This window comes from Tachypleus tridentatus, chromosome 9 (genome assembly GCF_004210375.1).
Source record: "Tachypleus tridentatus isolate NWPU-2018 chromosome 9, ASM421037v1, whole genome shotgun sequence".
Classification (NCBI taxonomy): domain Eukaryota; kingdom Metazoa; phylum Arthropoda; class Merostomata; order Xiphosura; family Limulidae; genus Tachypleus; species Tachypleus tridentatus.
This window is the reverse complement of record NC_134833.1, coordinates 51,355,188-51,374,902: the sequence shown is the minus strand read 5'-3', so window position 1 is coordinate 51,374,902 and position 19,715 is coordinate 51,355,188. Positions and strand designations below refer to the sequence as shown.

At 34.6% G+C, this 19,715-nt stretch overlaps 1 protein-coding gene and 1 long non-coding RNA gene across 8 annotated transcripts in view; one reads left to right on the top strand and one right to left on the bottom strand.

The window, feature by feature from the left end:
• LOC143225239 (uncharacterized) overlaps window positions 1-19,715 on the top strand; it is a 226,555-nt gene that overhangs the window by 11,296 nt on the left and 195,544 nt on the right. Inside the window, exon 1 of one of the 7 annotated variants that reach the window (XM_076454291.1) lies at window positions 17,857-17,974. The exons of the other annotated variants lie outside the window; for them this stretch is intronic. Coding sequence (XP_076310406.1) covers window positions 17,872-17,974 — 103 coding nt within the window. The 5' untranslated portion in view covers window positions 17,857-17,871. Of the gene's footprint in view, window positions 1-17,856; window positions 17,975-19,715 lie in introns of those variants that run through there. 7 annotated transcript variants of the gene reach the window in all.
• Window positions 1-19,715, bottom strand: part of LOC143225242 (uncharacterized) — a 35,446-nt gene that overhangs the window by 1,809 nt on the left and 13,922 nt on the right. The window contains exon 3 of the long non-coding RNA XR_013013748.1: window positions 248-408. This is a non-coding gene — a long non-coding RNA (uncharacterized LOC143225242). The remainder of the gene's footprint in view (window positions 1-247; window positions 409-19,715) is intronic.

Sequence of the window (19,715 nt, the reverse complement as noted above, 5' to 3'; positions counted from 1 at the left end):
CATTTCTCAGATCAGGACAGCAGCGAGGGTCTTAGTTCGAGGGTGTTATGAGAAAAGCCCCTTCCCTCAAAAAAAAAAAAAAAAAAAAGCCATCCCTGCACTCCGTGTGGTTAAATTTAAAACTTTAGGTTATTTTTCCTTCTGTAAAAAAAAAAAAAGTTTTACTTTTTAATAATGTTAGTTGAGAAGCTAGTTACAATTTTTTTTAAATATAAGTACAGTTTACGAACATTTAATATGCACGTACATGCATGCAGCATGCTTTAGAAAAACGTTTTTGCTCTCGCTTCTTTCTCTCACTTTCTGCAGAGAAGAAATTTTCAGTATGGAGATTATTCCTTCCTGGTTGTGTCTACAGTTCTGTTTCAGATACACATAACATCTATCACCAAACACTGGAAGAAGTTCCTGAAAAGACACAAAATCATTTGGAAAAGCTTGGTAGCTGTACAACCGCGAATTATATCAAGTTTATTTAAATATCTTCCATATTTCTCAGAATCAAGTTTCAGTTTGAAGAATTGGATATTGAACATTGAAAATCTCGATGTAAAAAAATAATCTGAATTGGCTTGTGCAGATTAAAAAAACAACAACTCCCGGCTTTCATTTGTCGCTATAATTACCAAAGTCCGCATTTGTATCTGGGTAACTTTTATAGATGAAGAAACGTGTTAACACCAAAAATAATTAGTATCTTACCGCGCATTTCGTAGATTAGTTATTTTTGCGAGATCGCGCTGTGAATTTAAGGGTTTCTGCTTCTACCTCAAAATCGTTTTTTTTCAAATTGGGACATTTGATGCATGGAGGCTATAAAAGTGACTACGAAATATGTGGATGAGTATTTATACGTAATTTTCTTTGATTTCAGCTTACAGTAAGCAACAAACTTATCTGCTAGGACGATGATTGATCCCTTTTAAACTGTTCGGAAACAATAATAGACATGTTAATTCTTAATTGAATATAATTTATTAGCAGCAGTTCCAACTGCAGTAAAAACTTTGTGAAAAGAAATTGCACAGCATTCGAGAAATGTGAAATTGAATTTCCGTGTTTATCCGCCCACCTTATACGTGCTGTTAGTATTTTATCACAGTTTGCTAAACTAAAGCGTTGTTAAGGGATGTCCAAAACATAAATTATTCAGTATGGTATATTGTAACATTGTAAGAAGAAGATGAGCAGGCGTGGCTGTTGTCCGGTCTGTGGCTTCGAGAATTTAAGGTTCGCATCCAGACGTCGCAAGATCAATACTTTTGAAACACTAAGTACATTGTAAGAATGGCTGCCAAATCCTATTATTCGGTTAGATTAACCCAAGCGTTGGCAGTAAGTGCTGTTCGCAAATTTGCATGAGTATTTGAAACGAACAGGTATGTCAGATACAGAAATTAAATAATGAATAAAACAATATCCATGTTGCCAACACAATGAAGCACAACAGGTACAATTCCACCTTTTCTCTCGACGCGAAAGGGCCTCGGGCATAATTTTCGCGTCCTCTTCGCTAAGACAAAAATTCATGATATTATCTAGAAAGTTTATCTTCCCCTGTACGTTTCAGTGGTTTAAGTTAATGATCTTACATGGCATAATCATATCACTGTTTTAACGTATTTCGCTTACAGCTCTTTCAACGCGATTGTTGATTTTGGTTTGAAATAAGAGATAAATTACTACAAACAGACAATTGTTAAAAGAGCCCCTATTTTTGTTTTCCACCCCCTAATATCTGTTAAAAGACTGTTCTTTAGCAGTCAAAAGCTGACAAGAGGATTTCGTCTCTTGACTCTGATTATTGTAATCTTAAGGCTTAAATAGTTTTTAACAAAAAGTATTCTGTAGTAATGATTTGTATACACGTAACAATCATCCACGTTTTAAGGTATGGAATTGTTTCGTTTTTAAACATTGGCTACTAGTATTACCAAAATTTGGCCATTACCACTGTGACGTTGGTTAGTGAAGGAATAACTAACAATTATAATTTGAAATAATTAAGCCCACCTTCTTCTACCGGACCTTAGCCGAAAGTGTGATAATGTTTTACAAGCATTTGAATTGATATATAAAAATTATAGGTTCGTAATATAGGTGATGTAGCAATAATGAAAAGTGAACATAGTTCTATCTTAATTAAAAGAAAAAAATCACAAGACTTACGATTGAGTATCAGTGGTTTATGCATGTGCAAGATGTCTTTTGAGTATCTCGAACAAAACTTGAAGGAGACGATCTGCTAAATTTTGAGTAGTTTTTTTTTTTTTTTTTATAATTTACTCTTGAAAAATATATAAAAATAAAGAAAAATAGTTTTATTACACTTCATGTTTTGGGAAGAAAAAGGAATTGTTTGTATTTGACGTTTACAAGGTTATTGCGATTATGTTAAATAGATATTTTGAGCATAATTCCTAGATCTCGTTAGAAAAATAATTTTGCATACCCTCATCTGATTATTAACACTGCCTCTCCCATCTTGCTCAGTCTACAAGTTTGAACATCTGACATTAAAAAAAAAAAAAATGCGTACCAGTGGTACACCTACATGGATACATAAATAAAATGTATCTGCATGAAACGACCAAGTTTTGATAACGCCACTTGCCACGCAAGTGGAAGATAACACGAGTTTAGTTTAGTCCTAAGGGCCTCATGGTTGCCCCGTCTCTCTGATAACCTGATTTGTCGTGGAACTACGGCGTTCTAATCCAAGTAGCCTTGAGATGTTTCTTTTTTTTTTTTTTTTTATCGCAGCCCTCATTAGGAAAGATTTTACGATAAGAAATCGAAGATGGGATTTTAGCCTGAGCATGGTAAATGCAAAATAATGTACTTGTAAGGATTATACAGTGCTTAATTATCAAGTTGGTCAGCGGAATTGGATTTTTATAGTCTTCCAGTGTTCTTATGTATTGCACGTAAGAGTATTGGAAGCTAGGAAATTAAGGTTTTGACACAAAAAAAAGGCCTTCATATTTAAAACGAAATAAAATTCTATTTTCACTTTAATTCTGTTGTTTGTCTGAGCTCGATTTGTTTCACACGTTACACCGTATTCTATTGTCTGAAGAACGTTTTTGCGATCGACATACGGATACAAAGTAAAAAGGTTTTGTCATTACGCTACAAACTTACTTTTTTGCAAGATATTTTCAGTGAATATAATTTTCAAATATAATGAATGTTAATTATTACAATTATTTTATAATTCCTCCAAAATAAAGGATCAGTACTAAACATTATTGGGAGGTATAAATTGACATGGGGTGTTAAAATGATTTTGAATCTCTGGATATTTTAGAGTTATGTTGGAGCTGTTTTGGACTATTGTACTTTTGGTCTTAATATTCAACTGTAATTCCTAGTGTAGTTTTGAACGCTTTATTTCATAATTAGTATTTTCTGTCGGTTTTATTTTGCATAAGTTACTTTAAGAAAAGCCAGTGATTCATGAATAAAGTTCTATGAAAGTATTTTTGAAGGGAAAAAAAATTATAACTTAGTGATTAATAAACTTTCTGAACAATGTCTTTTTCCAGTATAAGCTTGACAGTGTCAGGATTGGTCGTGTAACTGAACTCAATTAAGCTGTTCCACCTCTTTGTTCCCATTGGTATTATTTGCTTAGTTTGCACACGACATATATTTTCTCAACCAGTATAGAACCCTTTCATGGGATGAAAGAACCAGTCATCAAATAGTAGGCGTGTCTGCATAAAGAAACTTGGGGTTAAAATTGATTCCTATCAAATTCTCTTTGTGAACTAATAAAAAGTGGGTTTGAGGAGAGGGACAGAAAACACCACACATAGCCTTTTCTCTTTTTTTCTGAGATACTTGTAGGAACGACGATAGTTATGTCATGTCAAAGCTGTTAAAAAGCTCCGCCTTAGTAGCTACCTCCATCTAGTGAGGTCAAGTTGTACTTCAAACGTGTATTTTTTGCTCTAGTTTAACTTTTTTTTTGCTTTTATGTAACTAGTTTGTATTGTGTTTTATAACTTGAAGAGGGAAGGGAAGAGTAAAAGGAAAAAAATCTTTAACTCTATTCAAGTTTTATATTAAAATAAAGAACTGGCAAGATTTTAAAGCGAACTCAGAAGAATGGTGCTACAATGACTTGCAAATCATTTGAAATACATTGCTCTTGTCAGTAAATAGTGGTGTTGTGTACATTTAACTATTTTATTTGCATTTATTACTCTTTAAAATCACTCTTTAAATGCATACTAGAAGACCTGCATAGCAAACCAACTTATTGTGGTTACTTATTGTTTGGTTTATTGTGTGGATTTTTTTTTCAAGTATGGTAATGTGGTATGTATTCTTCAATAAAAAAACACAGTATTCTTAAAAAAAAGTTTTATTTTGACTTGTAATTTGCTTTGATAATTTTTTGTTCAGATTCACTATTGTTAGTGACTGATTAATGTTGGATAATTGTTAGTCTAATTAATTGGAATAATTATACATTCGAGTAATACTAAATTATTAATATTATTAGTTATTTTTGGGTTTACTTACTGTTCAAGTCTATCTGATTACAATTTAGAGTTTTTAAGTATGCATGATTTATTTTTGTAATAGATAAAACGTTTTTATCCCTGGTGCAATAATTCTCAAGTACAAATAATAAGTTAAAAAACTTTAGTATGTGAGAATAATCAAAATATTGTACTTGTATTGTTTGTTCATACCGCTTGTACTCAATTAGTATTGGTGTTGTTTATCCATCCCACGTGTACTAAACTACTACTAGTAGTATTCGGAGGTTGAGATTACATCAATGAAGTTTTATAATGTTTTTGTAAAACTATTAATGTCCATTCTGAATCCCCTGAAGTTAAATGGTTTATAATGTTTAAAATTTATAAATATTTGTGGTCAAATATCTGAAATTCCCAATTAATAAGCATTTCGTTATATTTTCTGTATATCAACTATATCAAACCAGTAACATATATACTGTCTCTCTGCATGTCCTGTTGGTTACAGTTATAAAAGTGAGGAGAGTTGCTAGTGTTCACACACACACACACACATTGTTTCTTGCACTGAGAATCTTCTACAATTTTAATAAATAGGCAGGAATTTAAAGGAATAAATTATGTACATTTCTAAATATAAATTTAACTTAAACAAACAACATTTGGTTAGATATATATAATAGTAAATCCATCACAGAGTATTACTGATTCATTCCATTACTAGTTCTACAAATACATTTTGCTACAACTTGATTTATATACATATTTTAAAAATAGGTGGCACTCAGTCCAACCATTTTACTTTCGTTTACTGTTTTATTCAAATAAATTTTTCTCATTTGTTATGTTGCTGTTTATGTTGTCATGAGTAAGACCTAAAAGACCTCTAAGTTATTGATTTGCAGAATTACCATATTTAACAGAATAGTCAAATGAATAACATAGATATTACCATCATTAAAACTTGAGAAAGTATGAGAATTGTCTTTGTATAGACAAGACTGTGTTTGTTAAGTACATTTATGTAGGTAGGCACCAGCACATTGTTGATGAACGGTTATTCTGTGTACCATTGAAACTTGTCAGAAATCGTTGAGAACGTAAGCAGGAAATCAAAACCAGGTTGGTTATCTACACTTTGTTTTTAACCATTAGTCATCTGCAGATACTGTTTGTTGCTGAGTTAGTGGCAAAGTCAAGAAGAGTGGTATAACTTATTCCTTCTTTGGAATGTGCTTTTTATTACAATTATTGATGTTTTAGTAGGTATATAAAAATATATGGAATTCAAGCATTCACAAAGTTAGGATACAATGTGTATTACTATAGAAATTAATTAATCAGGTGTAATGATCTTTTTAACCTTTTTGTATTTCTTTTAAGGTGTAGAGTCGTTTATTTTACTTCTTTTTTATTATTATTGTATATTACTCCAATATTACAATATCACGCAAGTTTTGTAGTTCAGTTCTTGCTTCTTGAATATAAAGAACAATGTCTAAGGGTCTGTAGTGTCAGAAACTCTGCAAAATTTTCTTACATCAGTCTCCTCAATCTTCAGAACCATGATATTTGTGTGTAGTTAACCTGCAGTTTTCATAACTTAAAGTATCCTTTTCTCAACCCAGTTCATCTCATGGTGTTCATGAGCTAGCTTGTTGCTGATTTGTTTGGCAACATTTGTCCTTCAATTTATCTTTATAAATGTTTATTTATTCCTATCTGTTTATACCCATACCTGCATACCTTTTTCTCTGTGTATCTCTCTCTTTCACTTTGAAAGCAAAGATAAACTGTGCTACTCTGGAAGTATGAGTGGGAACTTTAGAAATGTAATAATTGGGTTTCAGTGTGTGAGTCATGATGGTACTGACTACATAACTAGAAACACCTGTAAAACTGGAAAGATATAATTAAATTTTCTGATAGCTGCAAACAAAATACGAAGAGAGAGAGAAAGAGAGGAAAGATGCATTTAAAATGTGTTATGAACTTTTCATGAACTTCTCTTATCTTTTGATACACGGAAGATACCGTGAAACGAAATATAAATGAAAACAGGTAATTTCATCAGTGTTTGTGTTACCAACAGTTTTTTGTTTTGTTTTTTCAATAAGCATCACGGGAATTAGTTTTGGATATCAATGGTTATCTGATGTGTGAGTAGAATTTAAATGGCTTTGTACTCTCTTCCTGCTGTTATTTTGGTGATGGTTTGAAATGTGGATGTGAAAAGTTTCCTTTTTGTAGGTTTAGGAGCTTATTAGTATGAAATAAATATCACCTCATTCACCATTGGTCAGAAGTTGGTCTTAAGTGATGTACAACCCTTGTACGTATGTCATGTATGTATGTGGTATAAGTATTGATGTATATATGTATACATATATACATGCAACTAGTAGTTAAATAAAAGCAAGAGAATGATTAAAATAAATTGATTTGATATTTATTTCTTTTGCCCTGTTTTTCTAGAGTACCTATTATTTCATTGTATTTCCTATGATTGGGTAGTTGTTTTTTTTTTTATTGGGGTGGGAGAAGGAAGGCATATCTAAACCGAATTTGACAAAATGGACCTGTTGTATCCTTAGAAGTACATCCTTATGCAAATTAATTGAAACAAGACGGAAAATTACGACTTTTTTCAATTTTTTTTGCGTTTTATTGATGAGAATCCAAAAATTACTCGCAAATTAATACATGATATGACCGCCTTTATTTTTCAGAAGATCATTAATCCGCTTTGGCATCGAGTCCACGAGTTGACTGCAATCTTTACTAATTTTTGGATCGTGGTACCACACCTCAATTATGGCCTCAATTAGCTTATCTTTCGTAGAACAGGCCCCTCCGTGGCTCTGCGGTATGTCTGCGGACTTTCTACGCTAAAAACCGGGTTTCGATACCCGTAGTTGGCAGAGCACATATAGCCCATTGTATAGCTTTGTGCTTAATTCAAAACAACAACAACATCGTAGTACAGTCTTTTCCCCGAAGTCTTTCTTTACAAATCGCTCAAAGATTTTCAATAGCATTTAATTCCAGAGAGTTTCCAAGCCAGTCCAGCACCTTTATTCGCGTTGTAGTCATAAAATTCTTCACAAGTTTCAATGTGTGGCACGAAGCCAGATCTTGCTGAAAAATGCCAGATCCATCTGGAAATCTCTTTTTCAATTCTGAAACGACTCTTCTCTGCAAAACTTCGATGTACTGTGGTCCTCGCATCATACCTTCTACGATATGTAAGCCTTCGACGCCATAGCAGCTGAAATAATTCCAAAACATCTTCTTCAAGGGATGTCTTACGAAATGATTGATGTGAGATTCTCGAAGTTTCTCACCTGGAGATCTGCGAACATGCAGACTTCTTTGACCCTGTACAAAGAACTGAGTATCATCAATAAATAACACCTTCCTCCATTGTTCTTGCGTCCAGTTCTTGTATTTTAGACCCCATTGATAACGTTTTTTCTTCATTGAATTGGTAAGAAGTTGTTTTTTGACTGGTCTCCTTGCCCTTCTAACGCAATTTCGAATGACGTAATATTTCTCAAAATTTCGTCATATATCCCAAAAATAGATCGACCGTATTGCAAAACACAGCTAATGACGCCGTCTGTGTGAAAAAATGACTATTAAAGGAAATCAGCGGGTCCAGCGAGCCTACACCGGCCGCTATGCTGAAAATATTGTAAAATGACCATTTGTTTCAATTAATTTGCACAAAGGTGTAACTTAGAGGTATGAGCATGTGGATTTGATTCCCCATGTAGTTCATAGGGACTTCTATGTCTTCCAAGTGCATCATGTTCACGTGTGACTGGCAACGTGTGACGGTTGTCAGACCGATTATCATCGAACCTGTGATATTCTGGGTGTTTTCAGAGAGTAACATAGGAGTCTGTTCGGATTTGACCCACCTCAAAATATAACTATATAACTCCGGGACCTCACGTTTGTTCCATGAGTGGAACGCATTCGTCAGGTGGTGTATAATACATAGGAGATTTCATTCTTAGGTAAAATTATGGAAACTAGAAATCGTACAGAGCTGATGATTAACACGTATTTGGTTCTTTACTCAAGTATTAAAAGAAAATGTTTTTGATTTACTGTCATTTTAACTCTTCGTGGTGAGGAGAATAGAAGACAGATTTCCTGAAGGTTGATTTAGTCCATGTGTGGGAAATCGAATATTCTTCATTTTATAATATCATACGTGCATTATAATCGGTTTGTTTTCTGTAAAGTAGTGTGAAACAAACTTTTCTTGGTACACGTATACCTGAATCACTAGCCTGTAAGAGGTGTTTATATAAGTCAAACAAATGATTGCCATTGTTTTCTGTGTTCCTAAACTACCATATAGATATTACTTTCCAAAATTTTGTAATTTATTCAAAAACGAAATTTCTGCACAAGCGATATTTATAGAACTGAAAAGATAGTTCAGTAAACTTCATAGGTTTTTAGCGAATTTATATGTTTATTCGTTATTTTTGAAAATAAATTATTCATTCCAAAAACTTTGCAGAACTTGTTCCAGTTTTCTTTCTGCACACCGGCGTTGTTATCTGTTGACCTCAACTTTGACACGTATGTGTTGAGGTTGTGTAACAAATATACATTTAGCTTTACGGAAACTTGGTTATTGGTATGAAAATTGATCATTAATGCAGTTGTAAGGCTTAAGATTTCTTTTCAGGGTAAATTGTAATTAGACTTTTTGAAAGTCATTCTTCTGTGGCATTGCCGTATGGTTTTGGTATCTTCGGGTAGAATTCTCAGCAGGGGTAGGGGAGGAACCTCGCACTCTACTGTGAGAAAAATGACTTGTTACGGTTCCGCTTCTGAATGAAAACTTGCACCGGACCCATCGCAAACAAAACACTTTGTGTATGGTTACCTGGGGCAACAAATCATAGCTATAATGTAGGTACTATGATGTAATTAGTGGGGCAGCTTAGAGAATCGGTACGTGCGACCATGCTTGCATGGACGAGCATGTATGAAACGGGTTGTTGGGTATATCAGCTCGGGGTAACAAAGCACCAGAAATAATGGAAAAACAGCGGTAATTTGGCCAGCGATATGTATTCGTTTCAGTTTCTGTGTGATGATAATTATGTGAAGGAAACTTGAAAACATCACTATTGGTAAAGTATGTATGTGAGGCGAAGCAGAATGTTTTACAGTACAACTGTTATACATTACTCGTAATGAGACATCGTATGTTGCGCACAACTGTTATACATTACTCGTAATGAGACATCGTATGTTGCGCACAACTGTTATACATTACTCGTAATGAGACATCGTATGTTGCGCACAACTGTTATACTTTACTCGTAATGAGACATCGTATGTTGCGCACAACTGTTATACTTTACTCGTAATGAGACATCGTATGTTGCGCACAACTGTTATACTTTACTCGTAATGAGACATCGTATGTTGCGCACAACTGTTATACTTTACTCGTAATGAGACATCGTATGTTGCGCACAACTGTTATACTTTACTCGTAATGAGACATCGTATGTTGCGCACAACTGTTATACTTTACTCGTAATGAGACATCGTATGTTGCGCACAACTGTTATACTTTACTCGTAATGAGACATCGTATGTTGCGCACAACTGTTATACTTTACTCGTAATGAGACATCGTATGTTGCGCACAACTGTTATACTTTACTCGTAATGAGACATCGTATGTTGCGCACAACTGTTATACTTTACTCGTAAAGAGACATCGTATGTTGCGCACAACTGTTATACTTTACTCGTAATGAGGCATCGTATGTTGCGCACAACTGCGATTCTTTACTCGTAATGAGGCATCGTATGTTGCGCACAACTGCGATACTTTACTCGTAATGAGGCATCGTATGTTGCGCACAACTGCGATACAATTAAGTTGTGGACTTTTTTACGTCAAGGATAAATGACCACTGATATAGAGCTCTGGTTATTTTTGTCTTTTGTGATGCAAACCTTTTTCTGTTGATCCTAGGTTCATCTTGAGTTTAAAATTTAATGCTGCGTCTTACGGCGACGTGACGATATTTCTGTTGAGAATAAGGTTATGTCGAAACATGTTAATCACATCCAGAAATGTAGCAGTTAGTAACTGTAATTATTTTAAGATCGTCTGCGATTATCATAATCAGTAGACTCTTTTTTTTTTTCGTAGAGATGGCGAAGATACTCAATAGGTATAATACAAATATGCACGCTAAATATAAACATTGACGGAAAATTTTACTTGTTTCTCTAATCATTAAGCTCTCTCAAAAGGGACGAAACTATCGCTAAGATACCAAACCAGCAAGCGACCAAGAAATACTTTCTTAAGCTGAAGATGACCTTGTGAGGTCCGAACGTTGTTCTCTCCTTATCAATACCAGCCGTTCTGAGATACATTTTTTATTTCAAGTGGGTTTCTCGCCATTAAGAAGCCACCAAGTTGTTCATATTGTTTCGGTCAAGGTAACTCTACAACTACTGTGTCTTTAACGTCAGTTTGAACCTAAATAAAATGTAGGTTTATTGGCAGTGCACGATGTCTTCGCTTAGTCGTAATAATTTAAAAAGAAGTCGTAATTATGGTATAAACAATGTTATCGTAACTCTTTAAAATTAGTGTTGTTGTTTTTTTTACAGAAATCTGGTGTTCAAAAGCTTAAGTAGAGGGTCAAACAGGAATTATCAGCCAATAACAGATGAACGTTAAATAACTATAGCATGTAGGATACTCATTGTTTTGTACACTATATAATCAGTATCTCTAGGGAACCAAATTCTATACTATGTATGAAGTGAAGGAATGAAAAGAAAAATCGGTAAACATAATATTAAATTCTATTACACAATGGAAGAAAAATGTCATAAAAACAAAACAATAAGAATATTTTGTAAATTTAAAATGGTGTAGGGATAGCAGTACCTAGGACGTACGTGCAAGGAAATCCAAATTGAGTTAAAACATGTCTTGATTGTTACAGACTCGCTTCAAGGTCGATTCAATTGACCGACCTCGAAATCGTTTTGTACTCGTACGTTTTACGATTTAACATTTAAAATGTAATATTGAAAGTATTATAGGGATGTTCTGTGTGTAGGTGCATCATGTATCATCCCTATATCCTTGTTTGTACTGTTTTTGTCACTGGCATCCATACATCATTTTACATTTACAAAATGTTTTTTACTTTTTTGTGATGTTTTACTACTAAACATAGAAGAACAAGTTTCTAAATTACTTGCGTATTTTTACATAAACCCACTTTTAATTCTTTATATAACCAGCCCTGTATATATGCAGAATTGACTGCTACCTTTTATTTTTTAGTTTGATGTATAATTTTTGTATACATAACACTCTGTACTACATATGCGTGTGTGGCCATTGATTCTGAGAATCTGTTCTTTCAAAAATCGAGGCCTATGTATAAAAGAATGTACAGATTTAAAATTAATAGAAATTCTGAATTAACACAGGATTAGCAGAATTAATATAGGGTGGTCAAAAATTGTCTTTTCTACTTTAAAACTTAGTATTTCTTTATTTCATTATTTATCATGCAGTTTTCGACATCTTGCAGTCCAGCTCAAACAGTTTTTATTTTCACTTTAGTCGATTTTTACTTATACATCGTTAATGGCTTTCAGAATGTCTAACTATATTCGATTTTAGTCCACGTTCAATCGTTATCCTAGTCTTTAGCTCTATGATATGATATTTGCTTATAGATGTGCGATACACGATGTCTTTAACATACTCTCAAAGAAAGAAGTCTAGTGAAATGATGTCTGGGGAACACGGAGGCCACGGAATTGGCCCAGCCCGATCATTGCATTGAACCTTTTCTTGTACGGTAGTCGTTTTATGGAGTGACACTGCTCACTAGAGTGACAAAATAAAATAAAAAAAATATGATAATGAAAACTGAGTTCTACTGCAAGATGTTGAGAACTGTATGATTGAATTTTTTTAGTTATTTAATTATCAAATTTTGAATTAGGAAAGACAAATTTGGACCACCCTGTACTAAAGCGACGAATTAATGCCGACAACGTTATCTCGAGGTTTATATCCACAGCGTATTATTATTGAATTATATTTTGCCATTCGGGTTTGGCATAGCTTTGTTGTTGAGGCACTAAACTCGCAATGTGTGTTCGTGGGCTCGAATCCTGTCACCTTTTAGTTGGGGCATTATAACGTAACAGTCAACCTGACTATTCGTTGTCAAAGGATTAGTCTAACTGTGAGAGTTGGCAGTGGTTAGTGTTAGCTAGCTGCCCCTCACTTTAAATTAGACACAACTATAGTCCTCGACTAAGCTTTGTGAGAAATTCAACAAACAATTTGCCATTATCCGAATTCTATTGGTTCTTTGAATAGTTCTTAGTTACAAACTTAGACCTAGACATTTCGTTGTAGTTACCACTATCATTAATGGATTTGCATTTTAATTTAAGTTTTTATCGTTATTCGCTCTTACATTTCTTTCTGTTTACGTATGTATTCAACGGCTAAAGCATTTCGTAAAAGATGTTCATGTCATATTCATATGACATACATTTATGAGCATTATATATACTTGTATTTATTTATTGCATTAAGTATTTTCGTAAAATAATCGTACTATAATTTCTGTATGTTTTAAAACAACTTCGTGTTGTTTCGTTAGAAGACTTTGTTATACACATATCACTTTCACGTTGAAGGGGGATATTCGCATTTTGGTTTACGCATTTTAATAGCGTTTAGAGGCACTCGTCTCGTAATCCGAGGGTCGCGGGTTCGAATCCCCGTCACATCAAACACGCTCGCCCTTTCAGCCGTGGGGGCATTATAATGTTACGTCACAATCCCACTATTCGGTGGTAAAAGAGTAGCCCAAGAATTTGCGGTGGATGATGATGACTAGCTCCTAAATTAGGGACGGCTAGTGCAGATAGTCCTCGTGTAGTTTTGCGTGAAGTCCAAAAACAAACAAACAGCATTTTGTATTCCATTAACTCTGACAGATGCAGAAAAAGAAACTGTGATCATGCTACTAATGGGGATACGATAACAATGACTTTCTGTGGCATATTAAGTAATAGGAACTTGAATGGAGTAAGGTGTTTCATGGGCATAGCCATACCTTGATGAACGAGTCCATCAGTATTTTGATTTTTATAATGCAAAGTACTGTCAGATTGAGTATGTTTCAGCAAGTTGATTGAATAAAGTTAAATTTAGTCGCTTATATTCTTCACTACGTTTTGTATGTATCTAACGAGTGGGCCTCGGCATGACCAGGTGGTTAAGGCACTCGACTCCTAATCTGAATGTTGCGGGTTTGAATCCTCGTCAGACCAAAGATGTTCGCCCTTTCAGCCGTGGGGGCATTATAATGCTCCGGTCAATCCCACAAGAAGAGTTGGCGGTGGGTGGTGATGACTAGCTGCCTTCCCTCTAGCCTAACACTACAAAATTAGGGACGGCTAGCGCATATAACTCTCGTGTAGCTTTGCGCGAAATTCAAAAAACGAAAATACGAACTAACAAGTGATTCCACTGCCACACAACATTTCTATAGATAGGAAGTGTATGGATAAGATACGACCTGAACTTTCTTGGAGCTTCAAACTGGCAAAGAGAGAGAGAAAATTGCTAGTTGAACGAACTTTTCTAATGACACGCCTGAAGTAGTCAATAAAACCTCTACAAAGACGAGAAAGAGTCGATAGCGAAATAGCCAGTTTTCATATGCATCTGAAAACGGTCTAGTGGTTTGTGTGCTGGATTCCAAACCTGTAGGTTGTAAGTTTGAATCCCTTCACTGAATGTGCCCAGCCTTTCAGGCGTGGAAACGCTGTAATGTCACGGTTAATCACACTTTTTGTTGATAACTTATGTTGACCGGCTGTTTTCTCTCTAGTCTATCAATTCAAAATTACGAAATTCAATAAACAAACAAACTTTCCGGAAACTTGGAGTTTGCCAATTATTTGCTGTTGTCTTAGCTCCACAACAGCTAAGGGAACCACATGCAATTTTTGAACATCCAAATAAATATTTGATTAAATCGTTAGTGGGATTAGAAATATTTGGCTGCACTGAACAATTCAATTATCTTTCCTTGACAATAGCAGGAGGATAGGGTAGTAAAGATAAGAATGAATATTCAATGTGGTGTGTATTAATGACGGCGACTATCAACTTCCAGAACTTTCTAACTGTTGGTTTCTAACAGGTTGTTTTATGGTATGTATTTGTTTATCAAGTAATTTATTAGTGTGTATCTCTACAGATTGGTGTGTAATTAGTATTGATAGCTGGTTGTTAGCATGAATGGCGTGTGTTATTATTTTTGTCAAAAACAGAGGGATACATAATCGGTAGTTGTTAGAAAAATTACACAAAACTGAGCTAATGTTTTTGACTATTTATATGGCTTGAAGACTTAATGATAAAGTTTTTGGTTCGATCCCAGTGGTGGGACAGCGCGGTTGCCCTTTGATTAGCTTTAAGCTTAGTATCAGAACTAACAAATAAACTGCAGTGACTCAGCGGGAAGCTTGAAGGCTTATAATGTAAAAATTTGGGGTTTTATCCTCACGGGGAACACAGAGTATATATTCCATTTTACTGATTTGTTGTAATACAAACAAACAAACTGAGTACCTTTTTATTTTTGAATTATTAATTGTGCGTGTGTGTCCTTTATAAACATGTTAGCAAGTTTTTAATTATTCGTGATCAGTATTGGACTTATCTTATAGTATTAAAAGAGAAACTATTGTGTGTGCATTGTTCACCATTGTAAAAGGTAGATTTAAACTACAGTAAAGACAAATCTGGACATATTTTAGACTTTTTAATCACATTAACGTATGTACATCCATCAGTAACCTGTTTACCTAAGCTCATGTAATATTCTAAAGGTGTTAATGTTTTATTGACGTCGTGTGATTAATGAACTTTTGTGTCAGTGGAATATATTAATCATCTCGTGCTATTATTTTATTCTGTCATTTACTGTTCTCGTATCTTTTTTATTTATTTATTGTGACATTCTTCTAGTGTGACAGTAGTCTACATTATTTTCGTTCTTTTCTCAGACTGCATCTATTTCTCCACATTTTTCACCAGTACTGTATTTAGATTGGCAGACGATCGTTTACGAAAGCATGAACACGTACGTGGAGCAAGCTCGAGCTAGGTGATCAGGTTGCGTCCTAATCGAGTGCTGGCGTGAAAGGCACTGGAAGGATTGATGAGATTTTTATACATGAGCTGGTGTTGTGAAATTCAAAAAGGAAGAAGCCACAGATGCTGAACAATTTCCATGTGTCAGCGGCATTTGATTTCAGAACACCTGATTCAATAGCGCGTGCTGACTCCATCTGTTAAGCTCACTTAAACCACACCTTTTCTTCATGGGAAAAAAAAAAAATCCTCGACGAGATGATAATTTCCTATTTTTTAATGTTGTAAATATTTACATATAAACAAGAAAACATTTTATAAAAAAAACCCATCTACAATTAGATGCGCTGTTAAAATGTTTTCAAACAATCGTTCTTTATCAACTTACAGCGGTTAAGATACGTCTATCTCTTTGTTTATCGATATATACACATATATCCGTTTTATGTTTCTGGTTTACTTACGTTATTGTCTCGTCTTGGTCTTCCTGTGGGACAGCGGTAAGTCTTGACTTACAAATCAGGGGTTTGATTCTACTTGGTGGACACACCGATACTTCGATTTAGCTTTGCTATGAGAAAACATACATTCAGTATATTTTCAGCCAATGAATATTGTCTGTTTACTTCAATAATTGGAACTTGTCGTATCATTACATGGGTAAACATGGTTTCTGCATTATTTACAATCCAATTTGATTCGATTTGCATGTACATTATTATGCACAACACGAACAACATGTCACTGCAGTGTCGTATATTTGTTCTTCTACTTTTGCTACTATTTACATACAGAGAAGGTTCCTGTACAGGGTTATGATGTATTTTGTTGTCTTCTACAGCTGTTCGAAATGTTTACCGTTGATATCACGACACAATGTCATTTTTGTAACGTTTGCATTGTTATAATAATATAACATAACGCTACAGTGACGAAGGCTATGATTTGTTTTTCAGTTCTTGCAGGTTATTTGTTGTAGGTTTCCCTAAATAAAAAGTGTAAGAGCATAAGATCAGGAGGGAATCCACGATCCCTGCACAATAGGGTCACTTTCACAAGTTTTGAAGGCTATTAACATTCCAACCAATTATAATAATAAAAAAAAAACAAGATATAGTAAAGCCATAGACATAACAGAGCGACGTTTCGGAATACCTTGGTGGTTCACAACTGTAGCATTATCCTTTAGTGGGTACCGGTTGTCTGAAACAAGAGAAAGTATGGGTCTGATAAGTTCTGACCACTTACTGCACTAATGAACGTATAAAACGAATTAACGTTTCTTACTTTTAGTTTTTGTCTGTTTAGTATTGGGAGATAGTTAAGTTCGTTGTTTAAGACAATAGTAAAAGTACTGTTTTCACGGCTTTAAATTTATTTTAGTATCATGATACAGTAATATGAGGATACAGTGTTGGGCAAGAGTAAAAACAGTTATGTCGTACTTGCTTGTTAGGTTACGTTTTCCAAAAAGTTAGTGACAAGTCTTGGTATTGGTGTAATCTTTTGTTTATTTAGGGCACCGAGTAAATATATTTACTCTAATAAAGATTTAAAATATTAGCAGAAGAGTTTCATAACCAATGAACATTTTATTTCAGTATAATAATATTTAATCACAAATAATTTCATGGTGCTAACAATGTTAGGCAACAGAAAGCACATAAAGGGTTTGCTAGTTAACAAGAGTTTATGTGTGCGTGTGTATATCGATTACGCACGTACTCCACAGAATGAATTTTGTTGACACTCAAAGAAGCGTATGTGTTTGGTTGGCTGATAAACCATTGTTAGGGGACGTCAGCACGTGTACGTTCATGTAGACAATTGATTAATATAAAACTTTCCGCTTCGGTATTCTGTGGTATACATTTATATAGGTGTTTAAAGTGCACAGTGTCGTATAGCTCCCCTATGTAGACTGTAGAACGAGTATCGACATTTCTATCGATATGTGGACATGTAGTAGTTATTTCATGTCTAAATGCCGAGTGAAACAACACAGTTTTGTTTCTTTAAGTCGTGTTTCGAGAGAGGTTTTAGTGTGATGTTTAAACATGAAATGTTTTGTTTGTTTTCTTAAAAAAATTAACTGAATACAGATTACAAAGTTAAACCGTACTCTCATTGTTAGACTACTTTCGATATTGAGGATCCTTAAAAATGGAGTCTGTGGGGACAAAAACAGATGAGGGTAAGAAAACTTCGTGTTGTTCACGCTTTTACCTTGAGAATTCCGAAGCAGCCGTATACAGACGTACAGTAGGTGATGTTGGATTTAATTAAAATATATCGTCGATAAAAGATTAATAGAGAGAGATACAATCCAGTAAATATATAAAACGAATAACATACAGGCAGATGGATGGATGAATGTAATTTGACTGATATTCGAAGTAAAACAATAAATTAATAGAAAGGCAGATACAAATAAATATAGGGTGAATGGTAGGCGAAATAGCGACACACAAAATATCTAGATGTATGCACAAAGAAATAATAAAAATATATAAATGGATATCTGGACAAACTGACAGAAACACATTCACAGATCAGTTGAATAAATGAAGAAGCAAAAGGCGACTTGATAGAGAGAGGTATAATAAAATGAAAGATGGATAAACAGATGTAAAATGATTTACTATATGACTACTGATTGACAGAGACAAGTGGCAGAATAACGATGTTTGACACCTTTTAAATGACTGTTGTCTATTGTACAACAGGGTCTGGGTGAGACTGGGTCGGGCTGTGAATCTAAGAATCGGAGGTTTACGTCCTGTTGTAGCAGGATCGTTCTCCTTATTTTGGGGATCTTGATGCATCATAAGAGTGACCATCAAATTCCACTATTCCCAAGAGTTAGCGGTGGGAAGTGTTAACCAGGTGCTTTTCCCATAGTTTTCAGTTCAGAATTAGGAATAGCTTACTCAGAAAACCATTGTGTAACTTTGCCCTAATGTCAGTAACACGTTAATATACAACATGTAATATACGCTTAAACAACAATAAAATAAACAAAACAAGTATACAACTATTTATAACTTCGCGCTATCAGTAAAAACCAATAAAAATGTAGGAAGAAAATATAGAGGCTTTATCGTTAGGGCACTCGACTCGCTCACAGTCTGCTCGCCTCGGAGAATATGCTCGACACTTCAGCTGTCGATTTTGCGTTATAATGTTTCGACCAATCTCACTATTCGTTCGTAAAGAGTAGTCCAAGAATTGGCGTTGGATAGTATATCTTCCCCTTCTTTTTAAGCACTTCAAAATTAAGGACTACTAGCATAGATACTCTCGATTAGCTTTGAGCAAAAATTCAATAACCAAATAATAATTCGCACGTAGCTTAGATAGATGGTTGTACTCGGTAGTTAATCACGTGATAGACAAACAGGTATGTCAATAAACTGGTATGTGTGTGTATATATATATTTTATAGACTGAGAAATTATAATTGTGCTATGAGATAGAATGTTAAACGGGTGAATAGTCATGTGATATACAAACAATATCGATTCGTTTACGTCTCGGATAGAAATAGACAAATGTCAACAGATAGAGACAAGTAAAAGGAAAGACTGAAATATGAATAATGTTGAGGTTATGTGGCTTCGTAATTAGTTGAAAGTTTATCCTAGTTGATGGACTTGCTTCTGCTCTGTGTTCATGAGTGGTTTTCATTACTTGCAAGAAAAGTCCCATCAACTCATACAGCTTGCATGCTCTGTGAGGAAATGCTAGGAAATATAGTCGTGTGAATAAGCGCTAGTGCTCGAGAGACTGATCAGAATTCTAGATTTACATATAAACTGTGGTGATCGCGATCTGGGTCTTGGTACTTGCTAAGCTTGAAGGCGGTTGAGTTGGCACGTCTTGCTCAGTGACGTAGGAGAGTGCCTCGTGCTTTGTCTCCTTGCTGCTCCTGCCCGTCTGTTACCATTGAAATGGAAAACAGACTGCTTTGCGTAAAATTGATTTTTCCAGCCAAATGCCTAAAAGAA